This window comes from Podarcis pityusensis (assembly GCF_964106645.2).
Source record: "Podarcis pityusensis genome assembly, chromosome: 7".
Taxonomy (NCBI): domain Eukaryota; kingdom Metazoa; phylum Chordata; class Lepidosauria; order Squamata; family Lacertidae; genus Podarcis; species Podarcis pityusensis.
In genome coordinates this window covers 89,224,325-89,243,431 of record NC_138031.1, presented here as the reverse complement: position 1 = coordinate 89,243,431, position 19,107 = coordinate 89,224,325, and the positions used below count along the sequence as shown (strand labels likewise).

The window sequence follows — 19,107 nt, the reverse complement described above, 5'->3', positions numbered from 1 at the left end:
GTTGCCACCGCTTTACATATTGAAAACTTCTTGTAATATACTGCAAAGATGGCATACCAAACTTACTCACTGAAAAAGAAATCAAGTGATTGTAACATCTATAATACAATTCACCAACGGTCAGCAGCATGGGGCAGAACATTTTCCATAACAAAAACATTACAGTTTCTATAAAAGCATTGCTTCTCAAAATTTGCTTTTAATAATGGATACCATATTAATTAAACTCAACAGATTCAAAATTCTAATTATCATTTTTCAGGAGTGTGTCAAGGAAGCATATGGCTATACAATTATATCTATATGCCTGCAGCACAACTGTATCTTGTGTGGGGGTTATGTTCCAGAAATGGCAAAACTACATATACCCAAAACACCCTTGCGCCAACACCCACCCTTGCTCTCCAGGCTCTGGGAAGCTCTCACAGGGCCGCCGGAGTTCCTGCAAGAGCCTCCCTGAGCCTGTAAGCAAGACAGAGAGCTTAAAAGCTATTTCTGCACCAGGAAAACCCACTGCAAAAGGAGCTTTTAAGCTCTTTGCTTTTTGTGCAATTAGTTTGTGGGACTTCAACTAGCTTGCTTTCAACCGTGCATATGATGCCATCATTTTGTATATATATACAGAGTGCTTTGCTGCCCAGTTGAGAAAACCAGATCCAGCATGTGGCCTGTCACATGCCTTGGGTCAATGACATAAAATTGTAGAGTCTGAAGGGACCTTGAGGGTCATGTAGTCCAACCACCTGAAATGCACAAATCTCAGCTAAATTATACATGACAGATGGCTACTCAACCTCTGCTTAAAAACCTCCAAAGGAGAGTCTATCATCTCTCATGTGAGTCTGTTCCACTGTGGAACAGCTCTTACTATACAGAAGTTCTTCCTAATGTTTAGCCAAAGTCTCCTCTATGCACATTCTAGCTTGTCAATAACCTGCAGTGTCTTAACCTGCGGTGCCCAGAACTGGTTTGGTCTGACCAGGGTTTAAATGAGCAGGACTCTGACTTCCTTTGATTGGGACACCAGACTTCTGTTGATGAAGCCTAGATTAGCATTAGCTTTATTTGCTGCTGCATTACACTGCAGTCCAGGTTTTGGTTTTGAATAAGATCCTCCAGCTACAGTAAGGAGACTAGCAAAGATAGAAGAGGTAGAAGTCATCTAAAGAGCAAGAACAGCTGGCTTATAGGTTCTAGATAAAGCCAGGCTGAGTGCATTTCTGCTGAATCCTTCAGTCAGTAAACAGTTCAGACTTTTCAAGCTCACAGAATCCTGACTCACTGACTGTTGCAATTATAGCTGACAATAGTTTGCTTCCCAACAATCCTAATGCACTTTTACTTTTTGCAGCTAGTTTGCCAGAAGACTGTTTTGTTGTCGGAGCCATTGTTGAGCAGAAGGCAAAGGCCAGACAGAAAACTAACAGAGGCAAAAAGGCTTTATTTATTTATTGTGGAATCAAAAGCACTACAGAGAGATAGCTGTAATAAGCTGAAGAAGAAGAAGAAGAAGAAGAAGAAGAAGAAGAAGAAGAAGAAGAAAGAAGGCAGGAACATTTTTTAAGAAGAGGAGATGCATACCAAAAACAGAGGCCTGAGCTAAGAATAATGGGGAGAGGAACACAACTTCTATGCTGGAAAGGGTAGAAATGAACTGAGGAGCCACCAGCAGGAGAAAGGATAAAGGGGGGAAAAATCTAGACCACATCCTTGCTTTCTGGGTGGCTGGAAAAGGCACAACCCACAGTGGATGTCTCCCACACCAAACAAGAGGCAAGGTTGTGCAGGGAAGCATAAACCTCAGAAGAGGTTCAGCTCATTTATACTGCGTTAAATCATGGTTTAAAGTGACGTCCCCATGAAATCATAGAACATGTTCCTTTTATATTAAGGAAGTTTGAAGTTACAAAAAACAATGGCATGAGATGTGATTTGAGAAATCATTCAGACAAAAGTAACACTAAGTGCTAATTCAAAGCAAACACCAATAACTTCCAAAACACATGCCTGGATCTAAACCAAATCTACTACCTCAACATAACCCTATGGCAAAGAGAGAAGGCCAGGGTGTGAGGGCATCTTATTTAAATGTGGTTAATGTCTACTGGCTTTAACTAATCCAGAAGTTTCTGAATCTGCACAACAGACCTGTTTTATTTATCTTTATAATAACTATCCTTCATTATCTATTGTTAAACATTTCTTCAGACTCCAATTGAATGAAACATTTCTGACCATTACACACACACAATAGCAGTGCATTATAATTGCCCCAAATCTTAATTTAAACTTTTCAATATGCTTCTGTAGAAAGATAACATAATAATTGCACTCCCGACTGATCATTCGTGGTATCAGGGTTTTACCAAAATAAAGTTGCTGTAAAACATCATTACAACACTACAACATGATTTGCTTTATTAAGCTTTAAAGAGCTCAATATAGCTAACAGAATTAAACCATTATAATACTTTTTTAAAAAAAGAAAAAAGATGGCTACTAAAATCAATTTCATGAAGACAGCTTCAAGCAAGTAATGAAAATGTCACAGGGTCTCCTCTGTGTCTAAATATCCAGATTTACAATGAAAACCTGCTCCGGTCTTTGCATACTCCTCTGTCAATTCTATACCAGCAATGATGCTAGATGTACCTCTAATTATGCCATTGCTGAGTCTTATTACATTATTTGGGAGACAAGCAAATGAAGTTTTTTGAAATTATATAAATTTTAATGGAAGATAGTAAGTACCTGATAATAGTACCGGAGAACCCAGCAAAGCCCTTCTACATAAGACTGGACAACTTTACGACGGAAATTTTTATCAGAGACATCAACATCAAATTTGTTCTTGTAGTAGCGCTGTTTCCAGCCAGCTTCCCATAACCTGTACAACAATTCAAGCTTTGTTATTATTTTTTGTATAACATGACTTGAAATAACATACAATTCAATTTTTAAAATCGTTTTAATACAAGATTAAGTAGTATAACAGCATCACATAGACTGGGATTCAAAGAGAGGCTTTTCGGGTCCCTCTTCCTTCTGCAGCCCCCTTCACTTCATCTAAGAAGCTTTTATAGAGGTTCACAGAGGTCCTTCTGGCACACGGTAGAAGAAACAGATTCAGCTGGAAGGGAAACCACTCCTTCCCCAGCATGTGTCTCTGTACACACATAGAGACATGTGCCAAAAAGCTTCTTTGGTTCTCAGTCACCAGGCCTTGCTCGACCATGACATTTGTGTGGCAGGTGGAGAGCTTGGACAACTCATCATCACTCAGCCTAAGCTACCACACAGTTTGTTGTGAGCATGAAGTACAACTGTGTGCTATTTGAAGGAAATAGGAGCTCCTAGTTTTGCTTGTGGAACTAATATCCTGGAGTGAGTGCCTGGAGGCGGTTGGAGGTTGGATGGCGGCTAACAGATTGAGGTTGAATCCTGACAAGACAGAAGTACTGTTCTTGGGGGACAGGAGGCGGGCAGGTGTGGAGGATTCCCTGGTCCTGAATGGGGTAGCTGTGCCCCTGAAGGACCAGGTGCGCAGCCTGGGAGTCATTTTGGACTCGCAGCTGTCCATGGAGGCACAGGTCAAATCTGTGACCAGGGCAGCTGTTTACCAGCTGAGACCCTACCTGCCTGCGGACTGTCTCACCAGAGTGGTGCATGCTCTGGTTATCTCCCGCTTGGACTACTGCAATGCGCTCTACGTGGGGCTACCTTTGAAGGTGACCCGGAAACTACAACTAATCCAGAACGCGGCAGCTAGACTGGTGACTGGGAGCGGCCGCCGAGACCACATAACACCAGTCTTAAAAGACCTACTTTGGCTCCCAGTACGTTTCCGAGCACAATTCAAAGTATTGGTGCTGACCTTTAAAGCCCTAAACGGCCTCGGCCCAGTATACCTGAAGGAGCGTCTCCACCCCCATCGTTCTGCCCGTACACTGAGGTCCAGCGCCGAGGGCCTTCTGGCGGTTCCCTCATTGCGAGAAGCAAAGCTACAGGGAACCAGGCAGAGGGTCTTCTCGGTAGTGGCGCCCACCCTGGGGAACGCCCTCCCATCAGATGTCAAAGCGATCAACAATTACCTGACATTCAGAAGACATCTTAAGGCAGCCCTGTTCAGGGAAGTTTTTAATGTGTGATTTTAGTGTATTTTTTGTTTCTGTGGAAGCCGCCCAGAGTGGCTGGGGAAACCCAGCCAGATGGGTGGGGTACAAATAATAAATTATTATTATTATTATTATTATTATTATTATTATTATTATTCTCTTGGGAGCAGTTAACCTAACAGTGAAGCATGTATATTAAAATACATTTTCTGAATCCAACCCCCTCACCCTGTGAACAAGCACAAAAGAGTACATAAGTCCTCCCAAAAACTACAGGCTCCCCATTAAAAGCTATAATGGAGAATCCCCCAGCTTTTGGAAAGCATTTTAGAGGGGAGTTGCTGTAAGAGGTGCCCATATACAAGCAGCCGTGACTCTGTGCTACTTTGGATCCATGCCACAATTTCTGACATATTTAAGAGTACACGGAAGAATATATGAACTCATGAGGCTGTCTTATACAGAATCAAATCACTGGTCAACTTAGCCAAATATTGTCTACCCTGACAGGCAGAGGCTTCCAGCTTGAGGCTTTTTAAACTGGAGCTGCTGGGTTTTTAGCCTGGAATTTTGAGAGTAAAAAGTATATCCTTTAGCAATAATCCAATTCCCCAAAGGAGCTGAAGTAAAGCCTTAAGTAAAGAGATTTGGTTGTAGAACTTTAAGAGTTAAACAGTTTCATTTATGCTGTAAAACAATGACATTCTGCTCACAGCGGCGGAGCTGAATATTGAACCTCTAGCCAATCTGGTGCTGAGTCTCAAAGGGAGAAGTAGCTTTTAGGACGAAAACCTTCATGCATACTAATGGAGACACTTAAAATTTAACAGCTATAGCCTACACATCTCACTGGAATTTCCTGAGTATCCCAACCCTCCACATTAATTATTGGTGGATAAAAAGATCATGGAAAAGCATTAGAAGGTGCTATAGATAAAGGGTAAACAGTATTAATGAGGCGATTTCCCTTTTGACAATTCACTAACAAAGTACCAAATGTATCACCTGATATTATCTTCAGGCTCAGGTTCACTGTCGCTGTCCTCTACTTTCCGCTTAATTCCTCCTGCTGGGGATGGTGAACCATCAGAGGTGAAACTCGTATTAGGAGACGCTGAAGGAGTCTGGGGATGCAGTTGTCAGGCAGATAGTTGGAAAAAGGTTTCATTACACTTATAAAATTAATGGCTTTGTCATAAAGAAATAAAAAGAGAACCATCTATTTTATTGAGGTGCAGAAGCTGGGATCCAAAAGAATCGTGTGCAAGCTAGTTCCAGGCACCCAAGTGGCTTTGAGCAAGCAGCATTCCATTCCACGTAAAAAGCCACCGGGGGGGGGGGGGTTCAAAAGCAGATTGTAATATGGCAGGCAGGGAGAGTCGCTGTGTTTAAAAGAAGGAAAACATACCACTAGAGATCCTGCTCCCCCAGCTCAACATAGCTGAAGACTACTTTATGTGTTACAATTTTATTAGGTGCATCTATCAGTTAAAACCATTAAAAGTGCATATATGTTGTTTTAACTTCATGTAAACAGTGAAAATTTGTGTAGGAAAATGTCAGTCTTGGCTCCATACATATGGAGCAAACTTCTTTGTACATGAAACTGGGGTGTGTATGTGTATGTCTCAAGAGTTCATTAATTTGACTGATTGATTAAATTTCTACCCAGTCCTTCCTCTCAAAGGAACCCAGGACAGCAAACATCAAAACAATTAAAAAACAACAACACATTTTAAACATTTTAAAACTAATGTTTGCATACAAACATATGCACAGAGGCACATGGTAAGGAGACAAAGGCAATTCCTGGTCTCACCCTGGGTTTAACCTCTAGGACCAAGGGAGCAAAGGTAAAATTAGAAAATGGGGAGTAGGAAAAAGGAGGGATTTTTGGACGAATGGTGGGGAAAGAGTTAATAAATGATATTTCAGAGTGCCAAAAACAATAAATATTAACAGTAGAAAACTACAATAAACAGAAACCAGAAGTATTGTGTTCTCTTTGGAATTCTCAGGCACCTCACTTTCATACAATCATAAAATTGCAGAGTTGGAAGGGACCACAAGGTTCATTTATTCTAACCCCCTGCAATCTCTTGAAATTTGTTTGTGCTAACAGGCCTGTTCAGATGCTTACAATGTTCTGAGTAGTCAGCTATTTTAATAACTGTTCTGATGTTTTGTAAATATTTCAAACAAACAAACAAATAAATAAATAAATAAAGGTGTGACATGTATAGTGAAGTTCAAGAAGACAGTTGCTTACCTACAGCTATTTAAAAGAACTTGAAGTTGTACTTAAAAGAGATTCACTTGCAGAAATAAAATTGAGCCACTAGTAAGCCACAAGTCTATAAACTCACTTAGTCATTACTTCTATGCTTGTGACAAAGTTCAGATCAATCACTTACAGTGCTCTGTCTGTCTTGCATTCTCATTTCAAAGGCTGCATGTCTTGGATTATTGATTGGTTGATGACTTCCTCTATTTCCCCTCCCCAAAGGTTGTGGGGTGAACTGGCCACCAGGCATAGAATGCTGTTCCCTCTAGGTGAGCAGACATACATTAGCAGAAATGTTTATCATCATTTTCCAGGCAAGAATGAAATATTTCTTGAATGCTGAGACTCAGCAGAGGCTGCAATTATGTATACAAAAGCCTAGGGTTCCACTGATAAAATAAGTAAGTAGCAGTATACATTTTATCCAATGCTTCCACTTGGATTTAGATTGTTTTAGTAGATTGGTTAAAGTGCTTCAGTTTTGTCACTATGTTATCTCCATTACTAAAACAGTTGTAAAGAACAGAACAAGTGTTACAACTATGAAATAAGCTTAGAACCAAAATCTAAACATGTGCTAGCCATCTGTCACTGGCTGCATTTCCAAATCTAACCAGGAGAGGAACAGTACAATCCTAAGCATAAACGGGGCTGCCGCCCCTCCTCACTTCACCCCAACACCCTGTCCCCCCTCCATAGGTTGCCAACCTCCCTCAGACCTCCTTGCCACTGAGGGAAGCCTGAGGCAGGGTGGGAGGATGGGGGAGGATGAAGGAAGGAAACACAGCAGGATGCAAGGGTGGAAACACTTTCTCTCCTTCATGCTCTGCCTCCCTTCCAGCAGTGGCAAATGTAGGGGAGTGGGAAATGAAGGGGCAAAAGATTTGGGCTTTCCCTTTCACCAGTCCAGGGGCAAAGGAGAAAGGCAGTCAAGCCGTAGTTCATCATGCCACCTGTCAGAAGCCAACCAAACTTCAGCATGGCAACATTCTTATATTTTTATGTATATAAGAAGACATTTAAGTCACGAACATCAGTGTTCCTAGACAATTCTGAGAAGTTTCACATGAAATATGAGACCTGGCCTTAGAATAAGCTGCTATTAATCCAAGTGGCATATGTGAGGAAGCTGGTGGCATTAAAGCAGAGATATGAGAGTGATGGGAAGACAAATCTACCGTAAAGACTACACTTAGAGGAGTTCAATCAACACCCCCTGCCTTGGGAGCAGTGGAAAACATGGTGTTTCAAGTGTTGTATAAAAGTTACCAGAAAAAGTTTTGGGGGGAGGGTGAGGAAGTGTAAAAATAGCACAAGAAAAAACATGATCTTTTTTATATGAAGTCTTTATTATTGCAATCCTATGGAAAGCCTCATTTAATTAAATGGGATTTACTTCTGAAAAACAGGCATAAGATTGTTCTGTATGCCTTGAATTTAGTCTAGCATCTAAGGAACCTATAGCTAAGGGGTTTATGTACCCAAGCAGCATTCCATGCTGCTCAGCAAGACACTTTCCTAAGTGAAAGTAGGTCCAGACGCAGTGTGTGAGATTTTGTACTAAGATAGGGAAAAAAGTCAAAGATCTAATGGGGGCAGATGAGTTCTTGGGCATGCACATAGATGTTATTTGGAGTCTGGATCATTTGCTATAGCTGAGATATAAATAATTGTTCAGCTAGTTCCATGAGCCTAATGAAGCACTAAGCACGTTTCTCAAAGGCCCCCATGTTACGCGTCCAAGAGAAACTTCAATGGTAGTTTGTGATTTGGGATAGAATGGGTATTGCAAAAAGCTGCAACATTATTTATTTATTTTGAGCCTACATTTTAACTCAAAATGGTCAAGAAGTTGGCGTACATAAACAAATAACCATATTAAGGCTGTTTTTACCCAAACTGATATATTTGTCTTAAATCAGGATGTTGCAAGGAAAAACAACAGGGCTAGAAGCTCTATATTTACTTTCATCCTTTTTCTTTTATCCTTCTGCCTTCTTCTGAAATTTTCCTAAAATGAAGAATGAAGATATTAGAACTGTGTACCATACAAATTACATGGGAAAAACCAAAAACATCAGAAATATTTATTAGGGTCATCTCTTGGGGGGGGGGGGGGAAATGCTCAAACAATTATTCATACTTGTCATATGCAGAACTCCCTACTTCCTGCTACAAAAAATGCTGTTGTTCTAAACAAAACTGGAATCCAACTAAAATACTCATAAAAATGTTTAGGAGTATCCATTTGTTTATTTAAATCTCCAGGTGCTTTCCTACCATATAACACACATAGACACTCCACACCCAACATATCACCGTCAATCACAAAGCAACATGCAAGCTTTCATGTTTACTAGGTCTTCTACAGACTGGACGCTGAGCAAAAATCAAAAGGTGTGGAGGGAATGGGAAAATGTTGCTCAGCATAATGGAAGCGGAAGTTGAGGTCTGCTGTAAGACAGCTTCCCATTGCTTCTTTGTCCAAGAATGTCTTATGCAACACCCTGCCCAGCAACAATCTTCTTCTGTTTTTGCATTCCCCCCTCACATTCAAGTGAAAGAAGTATTCTGTTCAACTCAAAGGTTTGCATACTTATTTATTATTTTTGTCGGTCCTAATGAAGTTATTGTTTGTTTTGCTGTCCTTACACTCTCTGTGTCTCTCTCTGTCTCTCTCTCTCATGGGCCAACACGGCTCCTGTTTCTTTTCCTTTCCTCACAGAACTGACTTAAAAACATTACACCAGCCATTCAAAACATCAAATAAACCCCAGATACAACACACATTCATTGACAGCTTACAGAGGCAAACTATCCTTTAATGTCTCTGGTTAAAACATGATTTTTTAATTTATTGCATACTAGAGTACCACGAAGATAATAATAAACCACACTCACTGTTTTCAATAATGTAATTAAATTAAACTATTCTCTATAAAACATAGATACACAATAAATATGTCACAGGAACTCTTTTACCTCATCATCTTTTCGCTTCTTAAAAATATTATCTTCAACTTCTCCAACAGATAACATGATCATTTGCACTCTTTGCAAGTTGACATAGCCATTTTCTGTAAGGTATCCCTGTAAATTGTAAAACAGAACTGTAACGATCTTTCCTTCTCCTAAAGTTCCACGAGATTAAATTGGGGTGGGTGGGTGAGATGGCTTACCCCAGTTTTGTGCACAACATTTTTATATATGTTCACTAGACGATCAATTGCTCCTTCCCTGTGAAACAAATATAATGAATTCATTTAGCCATTTTACAGGATGTTGTACACACACAGTCTGAACCAGCATTTAGTTACTAATCTGTGAACCAGTGCCGATCTCACAGAGTGCCTGCTGTCATTCCTTCCCATAACGAATATCACTGGAAACAAGGAAAACCCATGAATGCTTTCCTTCAGTGACAGAGAGAACCCCACCCTTACTCTCTGGGGCAAGCAGCACAAGTTCACTTGAAAACAGGTTTTAACTGGGCAGCGACCTAACTCATTAGTTGTTATAATTATCTTATGGGAAACTAGAAAAGGCAGGGGTCTGGAAAAAACCTCTAAACTCAACTTAGGATAAAGCACTTCTGAATCACCTGTACTATAAAGGCAAAACACCAACAACCACCTGCACACATGACAGGGCAAGCTTGCTACTAAACTGGGAGTGAATGAGCCCAGGCCCAGTCCATGGCACAGAGGAATCAGACGTTCAAGAAGCCTCAATGTAATGTGCAGGATAAATATAAACAATACAAAGTACCGTATTTTTCTGTCTATAAGATGCCCCCATGTATAAGATGCCCCTATTTTGGGGGACTCAGATTTAAGAATATGGGGGGGGGGATGGTCCAGAGTATAAGACGCCCCCTAATTTTTAACATTATTATTTTAGGGGAAAACCCTAGTCTTATACACAGAAAAATACAGTAATTATTTATATGAAGTCATGCATTTTAAAAGCCTCAAATCACACACACTTGATAACCAACTGTAGTTAATAAGTTTGGAACAGCTAATGCCCTATTACAGAACCACAGAATTGTAGAGGTGGAAGTGACCCTCATGGTCATCTAGTCCAACCCCCTGCAATACAGGAATCTCAGCGTTCCCTTGTCTAAAACCATTCTTGCTCTGCTCCTATTGGCAGGAACCTCCAATCTCCAGACGTTTCCGGACTACAACTCCCATCACCCTTGGCCAGCTGAGGATGGTGGGAGTTGTAGTCCAACAACATCTGGGAACCCAAGGTTGAGAAGAGTTACGTAAGGTTCCTAGAACAAGGCAACATTGTTACTTGACACATCTTGAAGACTCAGAATTGCTACATAACCACCAAGTTTTATTGTTACAAATCTTGGTATAACAGAGTATGGTCAATAGAATTGGCTGAGAAACTGACATGCCAGGTGAGAGCGGTAGAGGGCAAACACAATCCATATTCCTTTTATAATGTATGGCAAATGTTTACTGAATACATAAATTGTTCAGGCTGGCAGGAATCTACCCAGCACTCATGGGAAAACGTGGTGTGAACTCTAGAGGAATCAAATGAAACTTTAACACATGGCATGATAAAAGTTTGTAATTTGTTGTTTACTATTGTAACAATTGTTTTCTCAAAAATTTTCTTCTCTACCACGAAAATAAATAAAAACAGTTTTGTTTTGTTTTTAAGGAAAACAGAGACAGCACACATATTCAGTTTGTGGTAAGGGTTGCCTTAAATCTAAAAGCTAAATGTTGTACACCAAAGAGGGCTTTAGGCTTTTGCTTTTCAAATATCAGCCCCACTCTATGCCACATAGCAAACCATTTTTGAAACTGAAGGAACTTTCAAAACAAGGTTATGGTATGCTATTGGTTCTGAAAAATAGGAGGAAATTGCACAGAAAGAGCCCAAAGTCTTTTGGACACCTAAACACGTTCTTGTAACATTCATTGTACAACCTTTCACCACATCAAGTAACTTTGCATATAATGCTGCTTTCCATACCTGATCTCTAACGAAGGTAAATGAGGAAGAAAGTCATTTCCCACAAAGAAACACATGAAAACCCAGTCATCGATACTTCTTTCAACATCAAAAGTGAAAGGCAAACTGGCCATCGTTAGCTCTCTTTCCAAATACTAGAATTATTTGAGAGAGAGAGAGATAAATGGAACACATTTCTACAGATGCTACTAGAAATAAAATGTTAGTGTGCAGTTACTTATACATAAAGTTCTATACCACTAAATCGAGGGAATTCTCAAAGTGGGGCACAAAAACCTGCCTTGACAGGCCATCAAGTCCACAATAAAGGTACTGCTATGCTAAATGTCCCACTTCCGTTCCAAATGGATGTCTAAAGTGACTTATGCATATTTTATTTATTAAATTTTTGTACCACCCTCGATCCAAGGATCACAGGGCAGTTTACAGTATAAAAATACAAAATACAAACTCTAATAAGAGACAAAACAATAACACCCACCATCTCAAAGAATATGCAGAATATAAGGAGAAAGGTGACCCTTCAGGTAGGCTGGTTTGAAATTGCTTAGGGCACCTTAAATGTGGCCCAGTAGCATATTGGAAGCCAGTGCAAGTTCTTCAAAAGTGATGTCAATTGCTGTAAATAACCAGCATTCTGCAGCAGCTGCAGCTTCCAAACCAGCCTTAATCTTGGACTCACAAAAAATGCCTTGCAGTAATACAGCTTGAGGTTACCAGTGCCTAGACCACCATGGCTAAGCTATCAGAGCATATGGAAAATGCTTATCTCTTTCCATCCATTACAGATTCAGGTAAGTAGCCATTTCCATCAAGCAAGCGCAATCTGTCTCTCTCACAGAATTAAGGTGAGAATCTAGCAAAGACACTCTTTCCCCACAAACTGGAATTCCTGCATAACTCTTCCTTGAAATTAAATAATGTCCTCCCCCAACAATTTCATCCTCCAAAACCCCTAGTCCTATTTTTTCCAAATGCACCTCCAGCAGCTTGGCAAAATTAAAATTTTCTCCTTCCCTCTAAGTTGTTTGTCATGGCTAAAAAGGCTAGGAACATGATCTTTCCATGCCACAAAAAAGTCTACTCCAGATTTTTGTTTTTTCCTTTGCTGCAGCTTACATCACAACCAGTTCATCTTTTTCGTTCCTTTATCAGCCTCTGAAGAACAAAATGTGGGGAGCCCTTGTGAAACTTCGGCAGTTCCCCCCTCCTTTCTGAGATGGAAAGTGGGGTGCGTGAAAGAGAGATGCCAGCTGTGAAGAAGAGAGCGAAGGCTGGGAACTGAGAAAGACCTTGCAGACAAGACTCTCTGGAGAAGCAAGACACAAAACCCTTGTATGGTAGCTGAACAAAGCTGACTAATAGAAGTAATGTTTCAAAATGCCAACCTAGTCGGAGGAATGAGAGAAGAGCAGGCAGGGCAGGATTAAATGTAAGACAATTCAGCAGCAGCATGTCCTGAAACCACCTTTTGCTGCTGAACAGGGAAAATGCTGGTAGCTAACAAAAAACAAAGGGCAAGACACATGGCTTCTCCTGGCCGATTGCCAGAATTAATTTTTTGGTTGCCATGGCAACTTGTGCACATTGGCTTGGAAGTTAGTCCTGATGTATTTAACAGGTCCAGAGACCCACTGCATAGCATTACAGCCTTAGTTCAAACACATCCAAATATTACTTACTTCTCTCAAAACACATAAGCGAATAAAGATAAATTCTTGTTCCGAACCAGGAGGACAATCTGCAAATTGATCGTGCTACGAAAGAGAAAAATAGTATACTATTTGTATGTAAGCTTTACTTTAGAGTACCTTCTCCCACAGCACAGGCCTAAGCATGTTTATTCAGAACTAAGTCCTGCTAAATTCACTAAGTTCTTTGCTCTAGAAAGGTGTGTTTCAGAATGCCACTTCAATAATAAATTAAGATTACAGAAAATTCCTGTGCATGCTTTATTCTCAGGTAAGAGTATATGGGACTGTTTCTGAAATCAAGGGGATGAAGTCTAAACTTGCAGAGCTGACTCTAATCTGTCATCCCATTCCAATTTTGCTGCACAATATTTAAATGCACTTTGGCATTTCTGCTGAATTGATTTGCCCCTCCCCACAAGTCCCATAATTTGTTAGACCACATTTATTTCAAGGAAATGAATCCTGCTTTGTGTTCCTTCCTTTACAAATAATTGAGAATGGGTTTCGGTATGTCCTTGTTGCCAACCTGCAATGTTAGTCTGAGAGACAGAGATTACTCAAAGCCACACAATGACTTCATGGCTAAGGAAGGATCTGAACAGGAATCTCCTTCATTCAAACCTATCATTTCATTCTCTTGCATAACGCACTGGCTCTTGAGAAAGTGAGCAAACTGTTCAACCTACCTCCCCTTGTTTTTCTTTTGGCAGACCCTGACAGTCCTTAACTTCATGTCCAAACTGGTTGCAAAGAGCACATGGCTTTGGTTTATTAGGCTTAAATTCTTCTCTAATTATAGTAAAGTTTGGTTCATGTGTAGCCAATCCCAACATAATTAGGTCAGCTATAAAAGAAATAAAGCAAAAATCAAATACTAAGTAAATAACTACAATAATGGCCAATGCAGATGATCCTTCAAACAAAACAAAGTATGTCAATTAGCAGTATAACATTATTATTTTTCATAACAGAATATGTATACTGCTTAACTGTAAATTCAGGCACCAGACCCATTGGCAAACAATGCGCTACAATGATGCTTGCAAACATGCTATGAAGGCTGGCAATATCAACCACATCATGTGAGAATCCGTAACAGATGACCGCAGGACCTGAAAACAGAGTCAGGTCATGCATCTACACCAGTGCCCAGAGGAGAAATGATTGCTGGGAGGAGCGCAGACAGAAGAAATGTCTTGGTGCATCTGCGGCAGCAGAACTGGATGGTTTCTTCTGCCCCAGATGCAATAAAACATGTCTCTCCTGTGCTGGTCTCTAGAGCCACAGCAGACGCTGTAACCTTCCAACAGTTTGACTTCACACCCAAAGGTGTGCTCCTCCATTGTCTTCCAAAACAGACAGATGCCAACCAACTAATTGTAAATAAAAGCTCTAAGCAATCACAAATATGTTAATTATGTAGACATAAGTTTTTTAACAACCTTAGTAACCTCCAAAATATAACTGTAGACCCCAAGATGGCATTACCACGTTTTACAAATGTGATTTACTCAGTATACACAGTACTGACCCATACAAATCATTCTCTACTTAACTGCTAGAATACAGTAATTACTAATGGAAGAAAACTAAGAAATGGACTTACCATCAGCACCACACAAACAGTGGTGAGTGTTTGGATCATGATTCGGTTGAGCTAAAGCAAAAAAGAAAGAAATGTTAAATACATTTTATTATTCTCAGGCAGAAGGAAATAATTACTGAAGACTTATTGCTGACCTCTAAGGTTGAATAAAATTACATATGCTGCCCTTGGCTCTTTTGGTAGGAAAGGGTAGTGTATAAAATAAATAAATAAATAAATTGCAAAAGCACAATAGACAGTCAAGAGGTCAGAAAGGCAATACAGAAGTAGAAAGTTGATAAAACTGGCAGACCTAGTGGCGTTTTCACCAGAATACTATTTATTTAGATTTATATAGTCGTACCTTGGATCTCAAACGCCTTGGTCCCAAACAATTGAAACCGAGAAGTGACTGTTCTGGTTTTCAAATGATTTTTGGAAGCCAAACGTTCGGTACGGCTTCCAATTGGCTGCAGGATGCTCCTGCAGCCAATCAGAAGCCACACCTTGGTTTTCGAATGGTTCCAGGAGTCAAAGGGACTCCCAGAATGCATTCTCTTCAAGAACCAGGGTACGACTGTACCGCCCTTCATCAAAAGATCTCAGGGCGGTTCACAAGATAATATGAATACCTGTAGCTGCCAAGATATTTAATGATTGTTTGCCATTTAATCAGATTCCAAATTCATGAAGATTAAGCCCAAAGCCCAACTGGAGCAGGCCCTGGTGTTGTCTTTGCCAGTCTTCCTCACTCTCTCCTTCCTTCCCATTTTAAAGGTCAATATTTCATTCCAAGGTGCTCTATGTTTTTAATTCTAATACTGTACTGTATCTAATGTTCTAAAACCACTATAGTATTTATGATTCATCAAAAAAAAAAACAAAAAAAACCCTCTCTTTACTGTTCTAAACACCTTTTTTCACATCTGTTTTGCTTATGCACTTTTGCATAAAAATATTCAGAAAAAGTAGATCTATTCACATTGAACAGCCCACTTTTACTAATATCAGTAGATACAACTTTTACTGTAGAAACTGCAAAAAAATACCTCTTTGCCTTCGTATGTAATCCATGATTTTGTGTTCACCTTCACCAGGAGCACTAGCATCAGATAAAATAACCTACAAACATCACCACAAAAAGGAAACATAAAAAGTAGAGTGAAACACTCAATACTTTGCAACACCATTAAAATTACTACTAATTTGTGTTATTTGGCACAGTGTTCCTGAAGACCTAGGACATTTTAAAAAATAAATCAAAACTGGAAGCGCATTGCACGCATGCACAAAGTTACACATCACTCCTCAAAACAACATTCACACATCCTCCTTACAACTATGAGATGGTCTGGATAATAATGCCTCCTGCTCCCCCATTTTTCCCAGGCAGAAAGCCTTTCCAGGTGATCCTACCATGCCTATCAGCTATACAGCAGGCTGTATGGGGGGCGGAGGCTTCCCGCTTCAAGGCAATAGAGGGCCTCTTCACATAGCACACAGTTCCACTACCATCATAATCATCAAACCTTTTATTGGCATCACATACAAACATCCAAAAGTTCAACTATGGAGTTCGCTCCACAAGATGTAGTGAAGGTCACTAACTTGGATGGTTTTAAGAGGCTATTAGCCTTTTCCTCCATGAATTTGTCTACTAGCCATGAGGACTATACACGACCTCCATGGTTGGAGACTCTATGCCTCTGAATAGCAGTAGCTGGGGCTTGCACGTGGGGAGAGTGCTGCTGTGCTCAGGTCCTGCTTGCAGGATTCCCATAGGAGTCTGCTAGCCACGGAGAGAACTAGACAGAGCTTTTGCCTGGTCCAGTCAGGCTCTTAAGTTATTAGTAGTGAATTTTTCAAGGCACACCAGACCCTCTTACAGCACACAGGTATATTCGGGCACATGCCCCCACCCCCGCATCTTGCCTTGCCACACCACACATGAAAAGCTGATTTTTAAGCCAAGTGTGTTTCAAAGTTGATATGGTACAGGTGGGGTCAAAATGCCACTGGGCTCACGCACTCCAAAAGTAACTATGGATCTGATCTAATGATAGGTTTCCAAAATTTCCACATCTGAGATAAAACAGCTAAACACCTTGGGAACTCTTAAACTATACCTGGATGTTAAACTGTTGGTTTATCTTCTTCAATTAAAACAACTATCTTCTGGAACTCATTTGCATCAGTCAAGAATAGTACAAGTTCCATTTATTGAACAATACGGGTATGAAACTTACTGCCAAGTTTTTCCATCCTGGATCATTGTTTAAACGATCAGCAATATAATAGCGAAGGCATTTAGCAAGATTGTCCATAAACTCAGTCCCCTAAAGAACAGGGAAATAATACAAAACAGGAAAATAATACAAAATTTAGATTGTGATGGGCAGATTGCAGATGTGAGCCATCTTATTTTTAAAAAAATAAAAAAGCAGAGCACAAAAGTCCAACAATTGAAGGGGCAAGCAAATGAAGCAAAATGAAAGCTTGGGGGCAGAGCCAGTTGCCCCCAATTACTACACTCCTTGAACCATATAGAGAGTGCTATGCCTAAGCAAGTATAAATCCACAGCTGCATTAACACAGCTCAAGCCCTAAAATGCATCAGGGGAGGCATACCAATGCCTAGTCATAGTCTTCCAATTAGTACAGTGGTACCTTGGTTGTCAAACGGCTTGGCTCCTGAACGCCACAAACCCAGAAGTGAGTGTTCCGGTTTGGGAACATTTTTCAGAAGCCAAACGTCCGACGCAGCTTCCAATTGAGTGTAGAAAGCTCCTACAGCCAACCGGAAGTCACACCTTGGCTTTCAAATGGTTCTGGGAGTTGAACGGACTCCCAGAACGGATTAAGTTTGACATCCAAGGTACCACTGTACTACAATTTTACAGGCATAGAATTTCAAGACTAAGTAATTAACCTCAAGCACAGCCACAAAATTTACAACACAGTATTTTATTTTATTTTTTAAAAAAATATTATTATTACACAACTACAATCTGCATCTGCATTTATATATGTGGGGAACCTCCTGGTCACCAGTTCAAACCCCTTGGCAAGATAAAACTGTCCCCAGCAGCCCTCTGAATGTAGAGGAAGGGAGAGAAAAAATGTGTCAGAAATAGAAAAGGGGAAACCCCCACTTTTATATTTATACTGGCTGTGGTCCTGCCCACTGCAGACAGCCCTTGAGAGATGAAGCACTGCGGTGCGGAGAACACTCTCCTCAACAGGAAATTCCTCATGCCTCATTTATATTTTACGTTTTTTCCACTAGGAAGCAAAGAGGTTCAGAAACATACAACTTGGCTAATGATTAGGTTAACATTTTATGTCTGAAGTTTACTAGGAAACCAAACTTGAAACCCTTACAACCAAATCCATCACATAATGAGCTCTTCATCACTCAGGTCTTGCTTAGTGAAAAAAGGTTTATTTTTCTTAAGCCTATGAGGATTTCTGTGCTGAACACACCTTCACACAAGGTTTCTGCATGAAACTAAACACTGGATTAGGGCTGGAAGAGATAACTCTGTTGTAGCTCAAGGTTTTTTGTATGGGAAATTTCTGGCTAGAAATCCAAATAAGCCTAAAGTCATGTTCCAGCACCTAACGGAACATAGGAACTGTAATGCAAAGTTCTGTACAACTAGCACAAAGGCTTGAAGAAGATTCTTAAGCATGTTTGACAGAATGCACTTAGAAAAAGCTATCTGGTAAAAGAAGGTTCCCACTTACAGGAGAGTTTAAGTTTGGTCAGTTGAACACATTTAAAAAACCTCTTCAAATACCAAACCATTTCAAGGCAAATCTTGCATGCATGCCCGTGCCTCCATCTCTACAGCTTGCTTGTTAGGCAAATGCCAAAACATGGTGCAGGCTCCCTCTTTGACCTACGGTATTAACAACAGATTACCCTATAGAACTGCCGAAACTCCCTGTATGCCACAGCTCCCCAAACCTGTGCTGACATTGGCAGGGCAATTCTTAATACGCCAACAAATTTAGATTTTTCCACATGGAAAAAAACCATGAATTTGAAAAAGCACCCCATCTTTGCTGCTGCCTTTCAGTTTCTCCTCCCCGTTCTTATAGTGCAGCAGGAGAGGCCAAAGAGAAGAATATTCTTCCTCTGTGAATGCCATCAAACAGTATTGTTGCCTAGAGAAAAGCTGTTGGATCCTAGTCTATCCTCACACAGCTATTCTGAAGATAGGAGGAGGGAAGAAACCTACAGCCAGTCAGAGATTAGCCAAGAATCACGCAACAATACCATGATCAGTACTGTGACAACTCCCAAATTAGAATTAGAAGAATACTTACTGGAGTAATGCAATTGCTATCAAATCTTTCTTTTATTTCTTCTGGAGGAAGATAGCCACCTTTAAAAGCAACATAATTTAACTAGTTTGAGACAGA

General features: G+C 40.3%; 2 protein-coding genes and 1 long non-coding RNA gene across 3 annotated transcripts in view; 1 reads left to right on the top strand and 2 right to left on the bottom strand.

Annotated features, from left to right (window-relative positions):
* Positions 1-19,107, top strand: part of LOC308481022 — a 208,195-nt gene that overhangs the window by 71,141 nt on the left and 117,947 nt on the right. The window lies entirely within an intron of this gene.
* Positions 1-19,107, bottom strand: part of KIZ (kizuna centrosomal protein) — a 185,090-nt gene that overhangs the window by 67,657 nt on the left and 98,326 nt on the right. The window lies entirely within an intron of this gene.
* Positions 1-19,107, bottom strand: part of XRN2 (5'-3' exoribonuclease 2) — a 72,018-nt gene that overhangs the window by 37,629 nt on the left and 15,282 nt on the right. Inside the window, exons 5-17 of the mRNA XM_081012946.1 lie at positions 19,012-19,070; positions 16,926-17,015; positions 15,729-15,801; positions 14,701-14,751; positions 13,781-13,938; positions 13,083-13,157; positions 11,401-11,534; positions 9,579-9,636; positions 9,382-9,489; positions 8,366-8,410; positions 6,530-6,664; positions 5,121-5,239; positions 2,752-2,887 (exon numbers count right to left, since the gene is read on the bottom strand). Coding sequence (XP_080869072.1) covers positions 2,752-2,887; positions 5,121-5,239; positions 6,530-6,664; positions 8,366-8,410; positions 9,382-9,489; positions 9,579-9,636; positions 11,401-11,534; positions 13,083-13,157; positions 13,781-13,938; positions 14,701-14,751; positions 15,729-15,801; positions 16,926-17,015; positions 19,012-19,070 — 1,241 coding nt within the window. The remainder of the gene's footprint in view (positions 1-2,751; positions 2,888-5,120; positions 5,240-6,529; positions 6,665-8,365; positions 8,411-9,381; positions 9,490-9,578; positions 9,637-11,400; positions 11,535-13,082; positions 13,158-13,780; positions 13,939-14,700; positions 14,752-15,728; positions 15,802-16,925; positions 17,016-19,011; positions 19,071-19,107) is intronic.